The sequence below is a fragment of the Betta splendens genome, chromosome 13, assembly GCF_900634795.4.
Source record: "Betta splendens chromosome 13, fBetSpl5.4, whole genome shotgun sequence".
NCBI lineage: Eukaryota > Metazoa > Chordata > Actinopteri > Anabantiformes > Osphronemidae > Betta > Betta splendens.
In genome coordinates, this window is record NC_040893.2 from 10,479,054 (window position 1) to 10,492,871 (window position 13,818).

General features: G+C 41.0%; 1 protein-coding gene across 1 annotated transcript; it reads left to right on the forward strand.

The window, feature by feature from the left end:
• The first annotated feature begins 198 nt into the window (after positions 1 to 198).
• cwf19l2 (CWF19 like cell cycle control factor 2) lies at positions 199 to 12,160 on the forward strand. Its single transcript, XM_029171480.3, has 19 exons — positions 199 to 352; positions 1,089 to 1,199; positions 1,617 to 1,736; positions 1,897 to 2,007; positions 2,362 to 2,481; positions 2,904 to 2,997; positions 3,430 to 3,545; positions 3,913 to 4,423; positions 4,571 to 4,811; positions 5,864 to 5,972; positions 6,165 to 6,266; positions 7,880 to 8,008; positions 8,201 to 8,338; positions 10,377 to 10,589; positions 10,729 to 10,845; positions 10,996 to 11,151; positions 11,250 to 11,330; positions 11,403 to 11,504; positions 11,618 to 12,160. The coding sequence occupies exons 1-19, from the start codon at positions 260 to 262 to the stop codon at positions 11,756 to 11,758; spliced, it is 2,805 nt and encodes a 934-aa protein (XP_029027313.1). The 5' UTR covers positions 199 to 259; the 3' UTR covers positions 11,759 to 12,160.
• Positions 12,161 to 13,818: the final 1,658 nt, after the last annotated feature.

The window sequence follows — 13,818 nt, forward strand, 5'->3', positions numbered from 1 at the left end:
GACTAGATTCCAAGAGCAGTAATAAAAACGTCTACTGTTTACAATACCATTTCAGCAATTTTTAAGACAATATTTTTGTTCGTTTAATTAAGTAACATTTTATATAGAACAATTACTGTGATACTACTGATGCTTTTAGCATCGTCAATTAAAGCGCAAATACTAAAATTAGCCCCAAGTGAGTCATGAATAATAAGTCAACACTTGCCGTAAACTGCCGTATTTTACGACGTCTCATAAAAACAGTTACGACAGTGTCATGGCGGCGTACGGAGCCAGTTTTGAGAGTTCAAACAGCATTGAAGAAAGAAAGGAACGAAAACGGGAGGCACGCCAAGAGGCATTGGAAAAGGTATGACCGGTGACGTGTGCCGAACAACCTTGTGTGGTTACGGTCGTTGTATTGGCGTCAGTTTTAGCCCAACACCTCCAAATGCAAGCTAACTAGCGAAGTAGGCTAACTGCTAACGTCTCGTTAATGTACGCTAGTCAGGCAGCTTGACGGTATCTTTCCGTGTTTTTTTCATGTTCGCAGTGTAAAGTGGTATATTTGTGTCTCTCTGCGTTTCCTCAAAGTGTCCCACAAAGCCAGCATTACCTGTATGTGTTCAGTTGAACGCGACAATGGCAGGAAATCACAGGACAAACACGCTGAGCGATGCAGATAGGAGACGTTTATGTCACAGTCGCAGCTATAGACGGCTGTACTGTATGTACACATCCTTAGTGCATGTACACAGTTTTTCAGTTGTGCGTTATCTCAACCTGCCAGGTGATTAACAAGACTAACAGAACAGTGGACGTGAACACAGCTAGCCTTGTACATGGGTATTACATATTATCTGTCTGACTCAGTTGTGCTTGAACAAAGGCAAGACCCGGCGACTACAGATTTACAGAATAATAATAAACAAAGTGCTCCAAAAAAAATCCCAATTCTATCAGCTGTGTCAAGTTGATGTGTGTTTTTTTGTCACTGAGAAAACAGTTTCTGCTAATCAAATGAAAACATGTACTTTTCATTTCTTATTATATATCTTATTTTTCTCTGAAAAATTTCCACCACATGTTTCCACCCTGTTGTCCAGGCCAAAAAGCAGTATGAAAAGGAAGAGAGGAGGAAGGAGCTGAAGAGGCAAAGAGGGGAGGACACTTGGATGCTGCCTGAGATCAACCAGAGGCTTCAGCAGTTGGAGGATGTAAGACATGACGCTATTTCACCCAAAGTTAAACTTGTATTCATTTAGAGTTCATTTAGTAGATTTGTTCTATTTGGTATATCTTAAGAGGTTTTTAGAAAACAAGGCTCATCCACAGACCGGGGGTTGATCATTAACTGTTGTGTCTTCTTGGCCCTGTAGTCTTTTTTATTGCTAAACAGATCTAGGATTTAATTTGCAGTACTGCATGTTGCAATCTTAGGTAATGTTGACCAGTTGAGCTCTAATGTTCTCACCTCAACATTTGTAAGTATGCCTCTACATGGTCTGCTGTTTGGCATCAAATGACAAATATGTACAGTAGTTTGATGTATCTTTTAATATGTCATTATAACAATACATTTGATTGTAAAAATAAGTTAAGGCAAACCTCATTGTTGGTCTCTTAATTTACAGGAAGGTTCTGTGAAGAAAAAGAAGAAAAAGGAAAAGAAATCTAAAAAGAAAAAGGAGAAGAAGGCCAAGAAGGAGAAGAAGACAGCAGAAATAGGAAATGGTTCTAGTGACAGTTCAGAGGTATTTTCAAATAAGGTCCCAAAGTAACTCTTTAATAATTAAGAAATTATTGCTATAATAAAAGTTGTTTTGATATGGTCATTTCTCAAACAAGTTCCATATATTATTATTCGTCTCTTTCTTTTGCCTGTTCACCTTTAACTGTCTCTGTTCTCTTCAGGACTCCGAGGCGGAGTGGGTTGAGGCTCAGCCTGAGGCACAAGCTACTAAACCCTGGCAGGTTCCCAATGATCCCAAACCTTCAGAGAGTGATGACGGCACAGCCCAAAAGGTCCAGAGGATAGCACCTACCCAGCCTAGCAGTTACTGAATATTAATGTGTGGTATCACTATAGCACTATATACTCTTTTCCATTGTAATTAATTTTTAAAAAATGTTCTCTTGGTTCCTTTATACAATAAACAAATTGGACACTAAATACATTGTAGTCGTACAGGGATAATACTTGTAGTACTATTCCTAGACACCTACTATCTTTTATACTATAAGAAGTTTCCCATTTTTTATTGACCAATGTCATTTTCCTCCAGATAAGCTGTGAATTTTCTTTTTTTTAGCTAATTTTTGATTTGCTTGTTTTTGTTGTGCGTCTGTTAACCACCTGTCAATATATTTGATCTGTAGAGAGATGAATGGATGACCTTTGACTTCCTGGCAATGAAAACTACGTCCACAGGGGAGAGGAGAGCTGAGAAAGAGCGAAAGAAAGAGGAGGAGAGGGCAAAAGCTGAGGCCATTGAACAGGTGTGTGCGTGTCCGTGTGTGTTCTTGCTTTTCTGTTCACAAGTTCACATTTTCTTAATTCCCTCCTGCTATGTGGTCAGCCCATGGCAGGCAAACTGTGCCATATATAGTCTTCAGGCACACTTACCTATTGTTTGAATATTGTTGCAAAATATTCTGTATAGTTGTTTATGAAAGGAAACAATTTGCAACCAGTTGTTTGTGCTTCTCTTTTGTGCATTGAATGAAAGCACTGTAGTCATTCTCCTCTCCTCTCCTACCAACTGTGTTGTAACTAAGGGAACACAGGGTGTCCTCTGTTTGACAGCAGTATGCTGTGTGTGGTCTATGTATGTGTATTGTTGTCTGGCTTTTTTCTCCCCTGTGGGGACTGTAGCTATGCTGTAATTATTCTAAAATATGTGTGTTTGTGGATTCTTCAGGCTGGTTTGCATAAATTGGAGCTAAATCCGTACTGGAAGGATGGAGGAACTGGTCTTCCCCCTGAGGAGGGTGGTGATACTGCAGCAAAGAAAGGTAATAAACTTGTGAGGTTATGTTACATATTAATATAGTTTTAATACTAGTACTAATAGTTTTAATTTTTATTAATAATAAAAAATCAGAATTCTTCTTTTGTTTGAAGGCATTGCTAATCAGTAAAACAGGAAGCGTACTGAGAAACACCGAAATTTACTAAATTTATTACATTTTCCGCAGCCTTACATTCATTATTGTTTACTCACACTCTCGTTTTAAATCCATATCAAGACATGACCAGTAGTCAGTAAAGCAATACATAGTTAACATTGTATAATGTCTTATTTCTTCTTCTTATATATGTACACAGACACACACAGTTTAATGATAATATTACATGGAAATTGACAATTAACCATAATTAATTAAATATTAGAGTTTTTTCTAGGTTTATCTTTGTAAACATGTTTGTTCCCTCCATTACTACAGGTGCTGTGGTGAATGATGGAGGTCTGAGCTGGCTAAGAAAGAGCTACCAGCGGATGAAGGAGCAGGCAGAGAGGGAGCAGCGTAGCCTCAGTGATGTAGTGGCTGAGCGCTATGGGGTAAGAACAGTGGCCTGTACTGTTATATGCACAAATTTGATATCTCTCTGTACGACTCTGTCAAGGTCAAGGTCAGTGCACCCTGAATGATATCCACCGGAACTAGATTCATATGCACGCACAAGCATCTGTGTATGGCCTTTTTTATTTCACTTTCATACAATTGTAACTGACCTAGCACTGTTTCTATTACAGGGGATGTGTTTGACTTGTTTATTAGAATTTTTGTTTGTCAGAAATGACTAAACCGTATAAGTGCTCCAAAATGATGTTCCTGTATATAGTATTTAGATGATTTTCAAGATTTCAGCTGCAACACCTGAAAGATGTTTACATATTTTAATAACCATTGTATTTTGTCTTAAAGTCAATGGAAGAGTTCCAGCAGAGACTTTCGGGGGCTGAAAAGGGTGCCCAGAGACAAAGAAGAGAAGGAGAAAGGAGAGAAGAGGAGGAGACCAGAAACAGATGGAGGAGAAAAAACGAAGGCGAGGAAGACAGAGATGGGTGGAGAAAAAACGAAAGACATTCATCACCTGCTGAAAGGGAGCGTTACCATTCTGAAAGAGGTTATCGAGGAAGAGATGAGGAGGAGAGAAGCAGAGATGGAGACAGGTGTAGAGAGAGGGATAGAGACAGAGATAGAGGAAAAAGAGAAAGGGATGGGGGAAGACACAGTGACAGAAATGATGAAAGGGATAGAGGTAGGGACAGATACCGAGAGAAGGACAGGGGTGAAGACGGAGAGAGAAATACAAAAAGTGATCCACTCAGTGCTGTATCATCATCATATGGGCAAAACTGGAGTGATTCTGTCTCTGTTGGGTCATTGAAGAGCCGGTTCCTCAAACCCTCAGAAGATGATGACAACGGTGTAGGTGGGTTGATCAGTTGGTTCATTCTACCCAGGTTCTGTTACAAATCCGGAAATACGTTGAAAACCAGTTTCATCTTATCTTGTGCACAGTCTAACAAAGTAAGCAAATAGTTTATGTATTCTAACATACACACTTATTTTTTTCCAGGGGATCCACAACGTTCTGCACGGCCATCTACAGGTTTCCAGAAACCCAGTTCCAATGATGATGGTTTCACCGTTGGTCCCAGTAAATCCAGTGTCCCAGCCTGGAAGAAACGCAGCAAACCCACCTGTCAGCCTGACAGTGTGGAGACACCCCTGCAAGAGAAAGGAAGTAATGCTGGGGAAGCTGCGAGTGCTTCTCAAGATAGTCTACATCGTGCTGAAGCTAACACGACATTGTCAAGGTTAAATCCTCTTTATTTTGTCAATTTGTGTCAATGTTTGACTGGACCTTGTTACATGAAGCAGGAGAACATCAGTGTACTCTTTAAACTCTTTTGCACCAAAACCAAGAAAACTAGTATTCAGCTGGTTTTGTCTTTAGCTGTTATTTTAGCCCTCAAAAAATAATAATAATGATAAATGTAAGAAATTATCTGTTAAATGTTAGTCTTGATAATCCCAACTTGTGCATCTTCACCCCACATTCTTGTTTTGGCCTGTCAATTTTAAGAAAAAATTAATATTCCATAATTAAATAGATTAGAATAGATAAATTGGATATTCTAATGTCATATTTTTAAATTCGTTAAAAGGATTGCCTCTTTGCTTACTTTCATGGCTGTCCAACTATAAGTGTTGTGGAGCAGGCGCCATGTGTGCTTTGTAAAGTCCTCCTAGTTGTTGAGGGATTTGCCTCATTAGGCTAAGTTGTTCGGGTAAAACAGCACCCAGAAACCCTGCAGCATGAAATGAGCCTGTGGTGTGGCGACAGAGTGAAATGAGGCTATGAGAAGTGTAATAGCCTAGAACGATGCTTTGCCAGCTGCAGTTCAGATCCTCCCAGACAAGGCTGTAATGATCTCTGGGGGGCACAAAGACTCAAATGAATCATAACAGCCAAACGGAGACAGCTCAGAACAAAACAAGTAAATAATAACATTGAAAACGAAAATGAATAATTTTCCCATTACAGGGTTTAGCACTATTATTAAGACAGAATAACTGAGTCAGTGGAGCCTGTTGTTCAGTGAGTTATGGAGCCAAGCTAGAAGAAAAGTAATGAAGAAGCATTAAACAGGTGGACACTAGGAACAGCAGGTGTTCATGGGCACCTGGGCTAGCGTTTAGTAATAAAAGGTTCCTTTTTGAGATTGTGACCTTTATCATAAATCACAAACTGCTTCAATGTTGTAGTTCAACTCCTGCTGAAAGAACTACTCGCTCACCTCTTTGCTTCCAAAGGCAAATTTTTGCACCCTATTTTTCTCTGCCCATTAAATTGAATTTCTTGCAGAAGTGAGAGTGGTAGCGAAAGTGAGGAAGAGGAGGCTCCACTGCTGTCAGAAGAGGAGATGAACAAACTGGGAGCCAAGCTGGTGAAAGCAGAGATCATGGGCTGTACGGTGAGTACGTCAGAAATGCGTGTTACCGTATTTTAAGTGGCCTTGAAAGTCCTTCACTCATGCCCCATCTCTGTTTTCATCAGTAAAGCTTAGGAGGATCATGGGCTTGAGACAGATGTTGTTTTTCTGTGCACTCACCGGTTCAGTCACGAAGACTTCTATCAGACGATTGTGTGTGTATTTGTGTTTCAGGCCATGATTGAGAAGCTAAAATCTCAGTTGGATGCAGCACACAAAGCCAAAGAGAGTCACGCGGCTCGAAGGAAGCTGCAAGAAACGGCTACGCCCAACCAGGTCTGTAGATACTATATGTGAGACTAGAAGAATCAAACAAATCATTCATGAGTGAAGAAATGCAGAACCTTTGGCTTTGACTGCAAAGCTTTTTACTTTTCCTCCTCTTTACTATCTAGATACATATTTATCTTCTACACTGTGTTACTCAAGATTTATTATATGCCAAAAAACATACATAGTACACCTCATTTCAGAATCACCACGGTTCATATATAGAATGTTCACATAATTCCCAGAAGCAGACAAACCATGCTTAGCTGGTTCTAGATACCTACAGTTTTATCACATGCACCCATAGGATTACAAAGGCAGAGAGCTACACACATACACGACGAAGTCTCCTGTGTCGCATTTATCTACTGGCTGCTCCTTTTTCCCTCTCGTTGTCTAAATGCTAATCCAAACACTTCCCTTAACTTCACACGTACACAGCAGGTCTCTGCAGCATCCATCTCCCTCGGTGCAGCAGGCAAGAAAAGTGCTTAAACTTTCCTCTGTTTTTTTCTTTCCCCGGCTTTTGAAGGGAATTAGTTTCTCCGAGATCTCCCCACCACTCACCTCTTGCGTCTCACTGCCTGTACGGAACCAGCTCCTATTTGACCTTTTGAGCACACCCTAATGGGAAACAAATGTCTTTAGTGAGCTGGTGGCACTCTCTCCAGAGGTCTTTCAGTTTGTACTCCTTTAAAAATAGCACGATATAGGGAGAAATGGAAACAGAGTATTTGTGCCCTCCTGTGTGTTTCTGTGGTACAGGCAATTAACTGAGAGCAATGACCGTGCCCTGACATCTCGGCGCTGCTTTGTCTCTCCTTACTGGCATTGCTTATGTCTTCTCTGCCTTTGGACAAACATGGCAGCAGATTTCTGACACCAGCAGACTGCTTTATAAACACATAGAAAGTAGGTTGTGATTATTTATATAACTTGTATATAGTATATTTGTAAGTTAGGCCAGATCCGTCCCTAGTAAGGCTGTACTGTCCACATTAAAAGATTAGAGTGTAATCCCCAGTAACTTTTGAGGGAAATGTCATAAATCTTAGGTTTTGGAGCACTTAACTGCTCAGAGGTCTCGAGCCGTCTTGAGGATGGACTACTGTTGATTTACACTCATGTCAGAGCTTTCCTTTTTGTCTTGTTATGGGAGAGTTGACTTGTCTTCACTACACAGCGTTCTGACACTTGTTGGCCGACTTGCTGGTGGAGTCTTGGAAGGTCAGCTCTGTGCTGACTGGAGCAGATGAAATATTTGACAGTATATCATACTGTCTGTTTCTTATTCCCTTTGCTACTCTGACCTTGTTTTTGGTTCTTGTTCTTCTGAAAAGAATTGAGCTATGTTGAAGGCTAAATTGGCACAGAAGCTGCAGTTTTATCTGAATATTTTACTAGTGGAGCTTTTGGACAGCCTTGAGGTCTCTGTTTCTTTCCTCAATTCTTCTAAACCTACTGTAAAATGTAGGATTTATATTAAACCAAAAATGTTTAAAGGTAAATAAAAATTAAATTCTAAAATAGAAAACAAACCTTCACAAATACTTTAATTTTGTGGCGATGCTTATGTTCTTTGTGATACAAATGAAAATGTCCTGTCTGTGTTTTCTCAGCTGCAGGGTCGCTCCACAGAGGACCAGGATGTCCTGCTGTTTAGAACAGACCATTCAGGCCGGGCCTGGCCAGTCAGGGCTCCGTCTGGAGCTCAAGAGCCGCATGGAGGAAGACGGAAGAAAAAACTGGTAATACATAAAGTCAAGAAGCTACTTGTCAGTCCTGAGTTTCTAACAATTGGCCAAGTCTGAACAGGGAGAAAGTTGTCTCTCCCTGTTTATGTTGTCAGCCTGTGTTCTAAGGCTGTGCCCCCCCCCCTTTTGCTTTCTTATACCGTTTTTGTTTTTTAACATTCAGTTCCTTTTGACTTCTCTCTCCAGGTTGAGACCCATGTGGATGGGCAGCGCGTGCGATACTTCCAGGACGATGACAATGTTGGTCTGCAGGAAATGGTTAGGAGGGAGAAGATGAGCTCTGCACAGGACCAGAATGCTCTGTATTCTCGAATGGCTGCCAAGGTAAGCAATATATGTGTGTGTATATATATGTCAACCTCAGTCCAAAATTAATTAATTTAAATACCAGGAACTAAATGACCAAAGTAAAAAAAAAAAGTTGTTTATTTTAAGAAAATGGTAATAGGAATTATTCTTATTTAACAGAAATGAGTAATTAAAGTAATGTAATATTATTAGTATTAACCAAATACTTGCATTAATGTAAACAAGTGATGTTCCTGGATTTCTATTAAACAGATAGAAACTCTTCTAATTATTACTGTTCCAACTTTTGTACACAGATAGGTAAGTAAATGGGTATTTGAATTGCCTGTCAGTCAAGGATGTTAATCATGCAGGTACACGCCCCTTTTATATAAACTAATGGGCCAAAACCTTAGAAGTAAAACGCACCCCAGTACAAATACACCAGCCACTGATGACCTCTGTAGTGAACTGTGCTAGAAATAGACACAGCAGCAGATGCAGTTTTCCAGATTGCACTATTTAACAAGCAGAGACACATTTTCCTCTTTCTTTCTTCCGCCTGTTTACCTGTTCTTTCTCTGGAATAAAGCAATTGTCTCCTGGTGTGTGTGTGTGTGTGTGTGTGTGTGTGTGTGTGTGTGTGTGTGTGTGTGTGTGTGTGTGTGTGTGTGTGTGTGTGTGTGTGTGTGTGTGTGTGTGTGTGTGTGTGTGTGTGTGTGTGTGTGTGTGTGTGTGTGTGTGTGTGTGTGTGTGTGTGTGTGTGTGTGTGTGTGTGTGTGTGTGTGTGTAAAGGAAATGGTAATAAACAATGACATAGTGTTGCCATGGTAATAAAAAAAATAGCTTTGTTTTTTCTTTTTGCAACTTTCTCTGTTTTACTTACCAGCTCTGTTTTCCTCACTCATACTCAAAGTCACTTGCTTTCACTCATATATTAATTTCATTCGCAAGTGTATAAAAATACTTAGACCAGTTCTGTGCCCAGAAAGAGTGACACTAAAAATAATTATACAGTTACCATGGTAGGACTTCTATAAATACCAGCTAAAAATCTATGATTTGGAAGGAAGAGCAAAACCTGTTTTTTGTCCACTCTACACCACACTACACTGTCAGTTTGTTGGCCCAGCTGCTGACCAGAGCACCATGACATTCACATGTTTCATTGGGAAAGAAACACACTGAATGATGGTAGAAGACACTTTCTTATATTAATCGCTCTTGAAGTTCAGATTCCTTTTTATAGATGGTCTTCTTTCAGGTCTTTATATGGTAGAAATAAAACTAATGAAACTAATCAATGATTCAGCTATGAATACTATTACTAGTGATAATAATAAAAATTATAAAAAATAATAAAGATTTTATTCAACCTAGTCATGTTTAATGGGCATGCTATGCTCTGTGCCCAAGTTGTCTACTCCAAGATGAGGTAAATACAAGCAAAGTATGTTCAAACGGTGAAGGAGAAGAACTGAGGTAACGGCAAATGTACCTTCACTGTTGTATGTCAAGGGGAAATACCTAACCTTCCCAATTATTTAGGTTATTTATTACTACCATATAATTCTGTATGCAAGAGTGAGAGGATGTGTGATGGCATGTGAAAGAACCATAACACACACAAAGTGGTCTTTCCTCATGGTGCTCAAACTAAAAATTGTCTACTCTAACCTATAAAGACACACACTTCCTCCCACACTGTCACTAAACCAATCCAATTTTCACTCTCACTCACTCCTACACAGCAACACACACTTCAGCCGCGCTTGATTCTCACTCTCTCGCACATACACAAATTCCAACCAGTTGACCAGTTGCCATAGCGACAAGACTCCGACGTCGAAACACAGGAGTTAATACATGGTGTCCTGTCTCACTTTGTCAACACAAAGGCCAGCCTTCATACAGGGACCTTAGGGAACGCACACACAGAATGTGACTTGGAAATGAAGGATCACGCTCCTGTGAAACAAACTTATGGCCGACTCCATCTCTCCTCCCACTTTTTTCCTCTCCGTACTCTTTGTCGTCTCTGTCACCGCCACTTCAACTCCACTTGACCCTTCAGATGATGGGGAAGACGGATGGCGACAACTACACGCTGGATGACATGTTTGTGTCGAGTGCAGCGCAGCGGGAGGGTGAGGGGAGGGAGGAGGAGAGGATGAGAAACAGAGCCATCCAGGAGAGCAGGAGGCTGGCTGCCTCCATGGACAAATGCCAGCACTGCTTCAGCAGCCAAGATCTCCAGAAGCATCTCATCGTGGCGATAGGCAGCAAGGTAAGGGATTTAGTGAATTCCAGTATCTTTTGTTCATACAGTCAAAAACCAAATCATTGTCAAAATCTCAAAATAATCAAGTCATGCATAATATTTTTCCAGTTGACAGAGTTGCTGCTGTCTGTGAATTTGTATCCAGGTGTACCTGAGCCTCCCCGCAGGGATTTCAATGACAGAGGGCCACTGTCTCATCTGTCCTCTCCAGCATCACTGCTCTGCCACTGGACTGGACGAAGATGTTTGGTCAGAAATGCAGGTTAGCCAATCAGCGCTAGTCAGTTGAAGCCAGCAGTGGTAAATACTGTATACGCAGAATGAGATTCTTACTGTGAGCTCCAGTGTTTTCCCAAATGATGAATAATTAAAATTGAATTAAAATTTAATCTTGCTGCTCTGCTGTCCTCAGCTGTTCCGGCGAACCTTGGTGCGCATGTTTGAGTCCCAGGAGCTGGACTGTGTGTTCATGGAAACACACATGAACCCACGCAGAAGACTGCACATGGTTCTGGAGTGCATCCCACTGCCGCGAGAGCTCGGCGATATGGCGCCCATATACTTTAAGGTCTGCAGGTGTATTTTCATGCTAAAGCATAATTTTACATCAAAATCAATTGGAAGGACATTAATTGTAGTAATCCAGCTGTGTCTGTGTGCCTCTAGAAAGCGATCATGGAGTGCGATGAGGAATGGGCCATGAACAAGAAGATTGTCGACCTTTCTTCTAAAGACATCCGCCAAGCTGTATGTTCTGTCTCACCTTGCTCTCTCTCTTTGTGTTCTGTGGTCTGGTCTTATTGGCTGTTCTCCTTTTAGGTTCCTCGAGGTCTGCCCTACTTTGCTGTAGACTTTGGTCTACAGGGAGGGTTTGCTCATGTCATTGAAAATGAACAGAAGTTTCCCCATTACTTTGGCAAGGTGAGTTTGTGTATTGAGGTTATATTTTTAATAAGTGACTTTCAATTTAGAGGCGTAAAAGTTCAGGTTTTTCTAACAACATTTAAGTGTGATTGTTCTTTAATCCCCCACAGGAAGTAGTAGGAGGCATGATGGACCTGGAGCCGCGGCGCTGGAGAAAGTTGATAAGAGAGAACTTTGATGATCAGAGGAAGAAAGTTTTGCAGTTCGCACAGTGGTGGAAACCGTTTGACTGTACTAAACCTGAGAATTAGGTCGGCACATTGACAGAGGGATTTTAGTATTTGTAGAAACACACACACACACACACACACACATACACACACTGTGGATGAATGGGGTCCAGACACAGCTACATGTGCATGTTTGAAGGTAGAATTCCTGTTGGCAGTCAAAATGTGACATTTCACATAAAATGCAAAATATGTTTGATTAATATGTATTTGTTATTTGTTTCTTATTTGGCATGTAAGAAATTGTTGTTCTCTGGGAATTCTGTGCCAAGCAAATGGCCTTAAACCAGGTGGGCCTGTATTCAGTCACAGAATTAAGCTTTTGGAAGTCTGTAACAGTGAATTGCCTTTTTTTAATCCAAGTCAGCATAATGTAATACAGACAGATGGTTTTATTGTTCAATAAAACACTTGTTAGTCCTGCTTTGCTTTGCTTCATGGCACGGAGTTTGGCTGGTGCGTTGGAAACCTTGAAGCGGTTTGTGTGTAAGACATGAGCTGAGGCGGTCCATTGTGTGCCTGAGCCGCACTCCTGCTATCCTCAGGATTTAATTTCTAACTCTGGCCTTGCGATCCTTTGCAGCTGTCACTTAATTCTAAGAGGTTTCCGTGTCACCGCAGCCACACATGTTGCAGCGTCGCACCGAGTGTGACACATCCACTTCTCTCATGAGCAATCAGCCACCCAGCCCCAGCATGAGACCTCATAATCTTTTAATCTTTTTTTTTCCAGCTATGCTATTGGCTCTTTGATTGGCTCATCACTTCAGGGACCCACCTTATTTTCAGGTGTCATCTCAGACGCCCTGCGGTGCATGGGAGCAGCTGGTTACTGTTGAATTTGAGTGAATCGAAGAAAATGAAGATTTTGATTTGCTTTTTATTGCACTGCTTTTTCATATGCGGTCACAGGAGCCGGATTGACTACGTTAAATTCTACAGTGGATAGAGATGATGCTCGTGTTTCATCAAAGAAACCTTTAGTAGACGCCATTTAGGAGAGTCGAGTAACTTGACAGGTGGAGACTAGTCTCATTTCTCTAGTTGTGTGTGGACTTTCATTGGTAGATGAGTGAAATGTTGACTCTTGTAAACCTGATTACACACAGAGCACTTTCCTGTCTAATATATTTTAACAGATCATCCCCTTGTTTTTTCATACCTAAAGTATTGTACAGGTTCTTTTATAACGAAGAGGGAAATGATAAGAACAGAGATGTCCTTTATTTGCATGGTCTAAGTGCCTGTGTGTCTGTCATCTAGGATGGATGGTCGTCATCAAATGTTTTTCCCTTGGGAGGAAGTGTTACATGTTGCCATTGTGTATCACTCTTTCTCCCAGCTCCCTCAAACCAGAATATATACAGACCATAGTATCTCTGCTGCTGGCCAGTCAATGGACTGTGTATTATTTGTTGTTCGTATGTATAGTAATGTGACGCTTTCAGGGGATCCAGCTGGATGAATGTCATTTTCAGCATCAACCACGAAGCCGCTGAGTTGCTCCTTAAGCACGGTGGTCCCTCTGAAGCCGCCCCGTAGGACTGTGCGTGATGTTATTTATGTTGTGCACTAACGCCTGGGCTCATGGTTAATAGCAGCGCAGTTGTGTGGAGTGATTTATCCTCACGGTCAATTATATCGACCGAGGGCAGATTTATGACCGAGCCGTTTCTCTTCCGCTGCCTCTCCCTCACATACGCATGCATTTGCCTCTGTGGTGATCTGCTCCACCACTTACACAGTAACACGTGTCTGCGTGTGGCGTAGCACACACATTAGAGATGCTTTATGTTCTTGTGAGATGACAGCTACAGTTTGGAATCAGCAGTGGTACTTTTTCTGCTGAGCAGATAACTTCAAGCATGATTTTCTCTATGTTTTTATTCCTTTTTAGTGTATTAATTTTAAATATCTACACATTAATATGTGTAAATATGCACCCGCGACCCCACATGGGACTAAGCGGTAGAAAATGGATGGATGGATGGATTATTGTTTACCATTTAACACATGTGAGGCGTATTACATGTCCACGCAGAATAAGATCCCCATGATGCACTTTCTATTACAGTGCATCC

Coding starts and splice junctions, on each gene's coding strand:
- cwf19l2 (XM_029171480.3), top strand. CDS start 260: ATGGCGGCGTACGGAGCCAGTTTTGAGAGTTCAAACAGCATTGAAGAA. Junction 3,546..3,912: donor TAGTGGCTGAGCGCTATGGG/GTAAGAACAGTG, acceptor TTTGTCTTAAAG/TCAATGGAAGAGTTCCAGCA. Junction 4,812..5,863: donor GCTAACACGACATTGTCAAG/GTTAAATCCTCT, acceptor AATTTCTTGCAG/AAGTGAGAGTGGTAGCGAAA.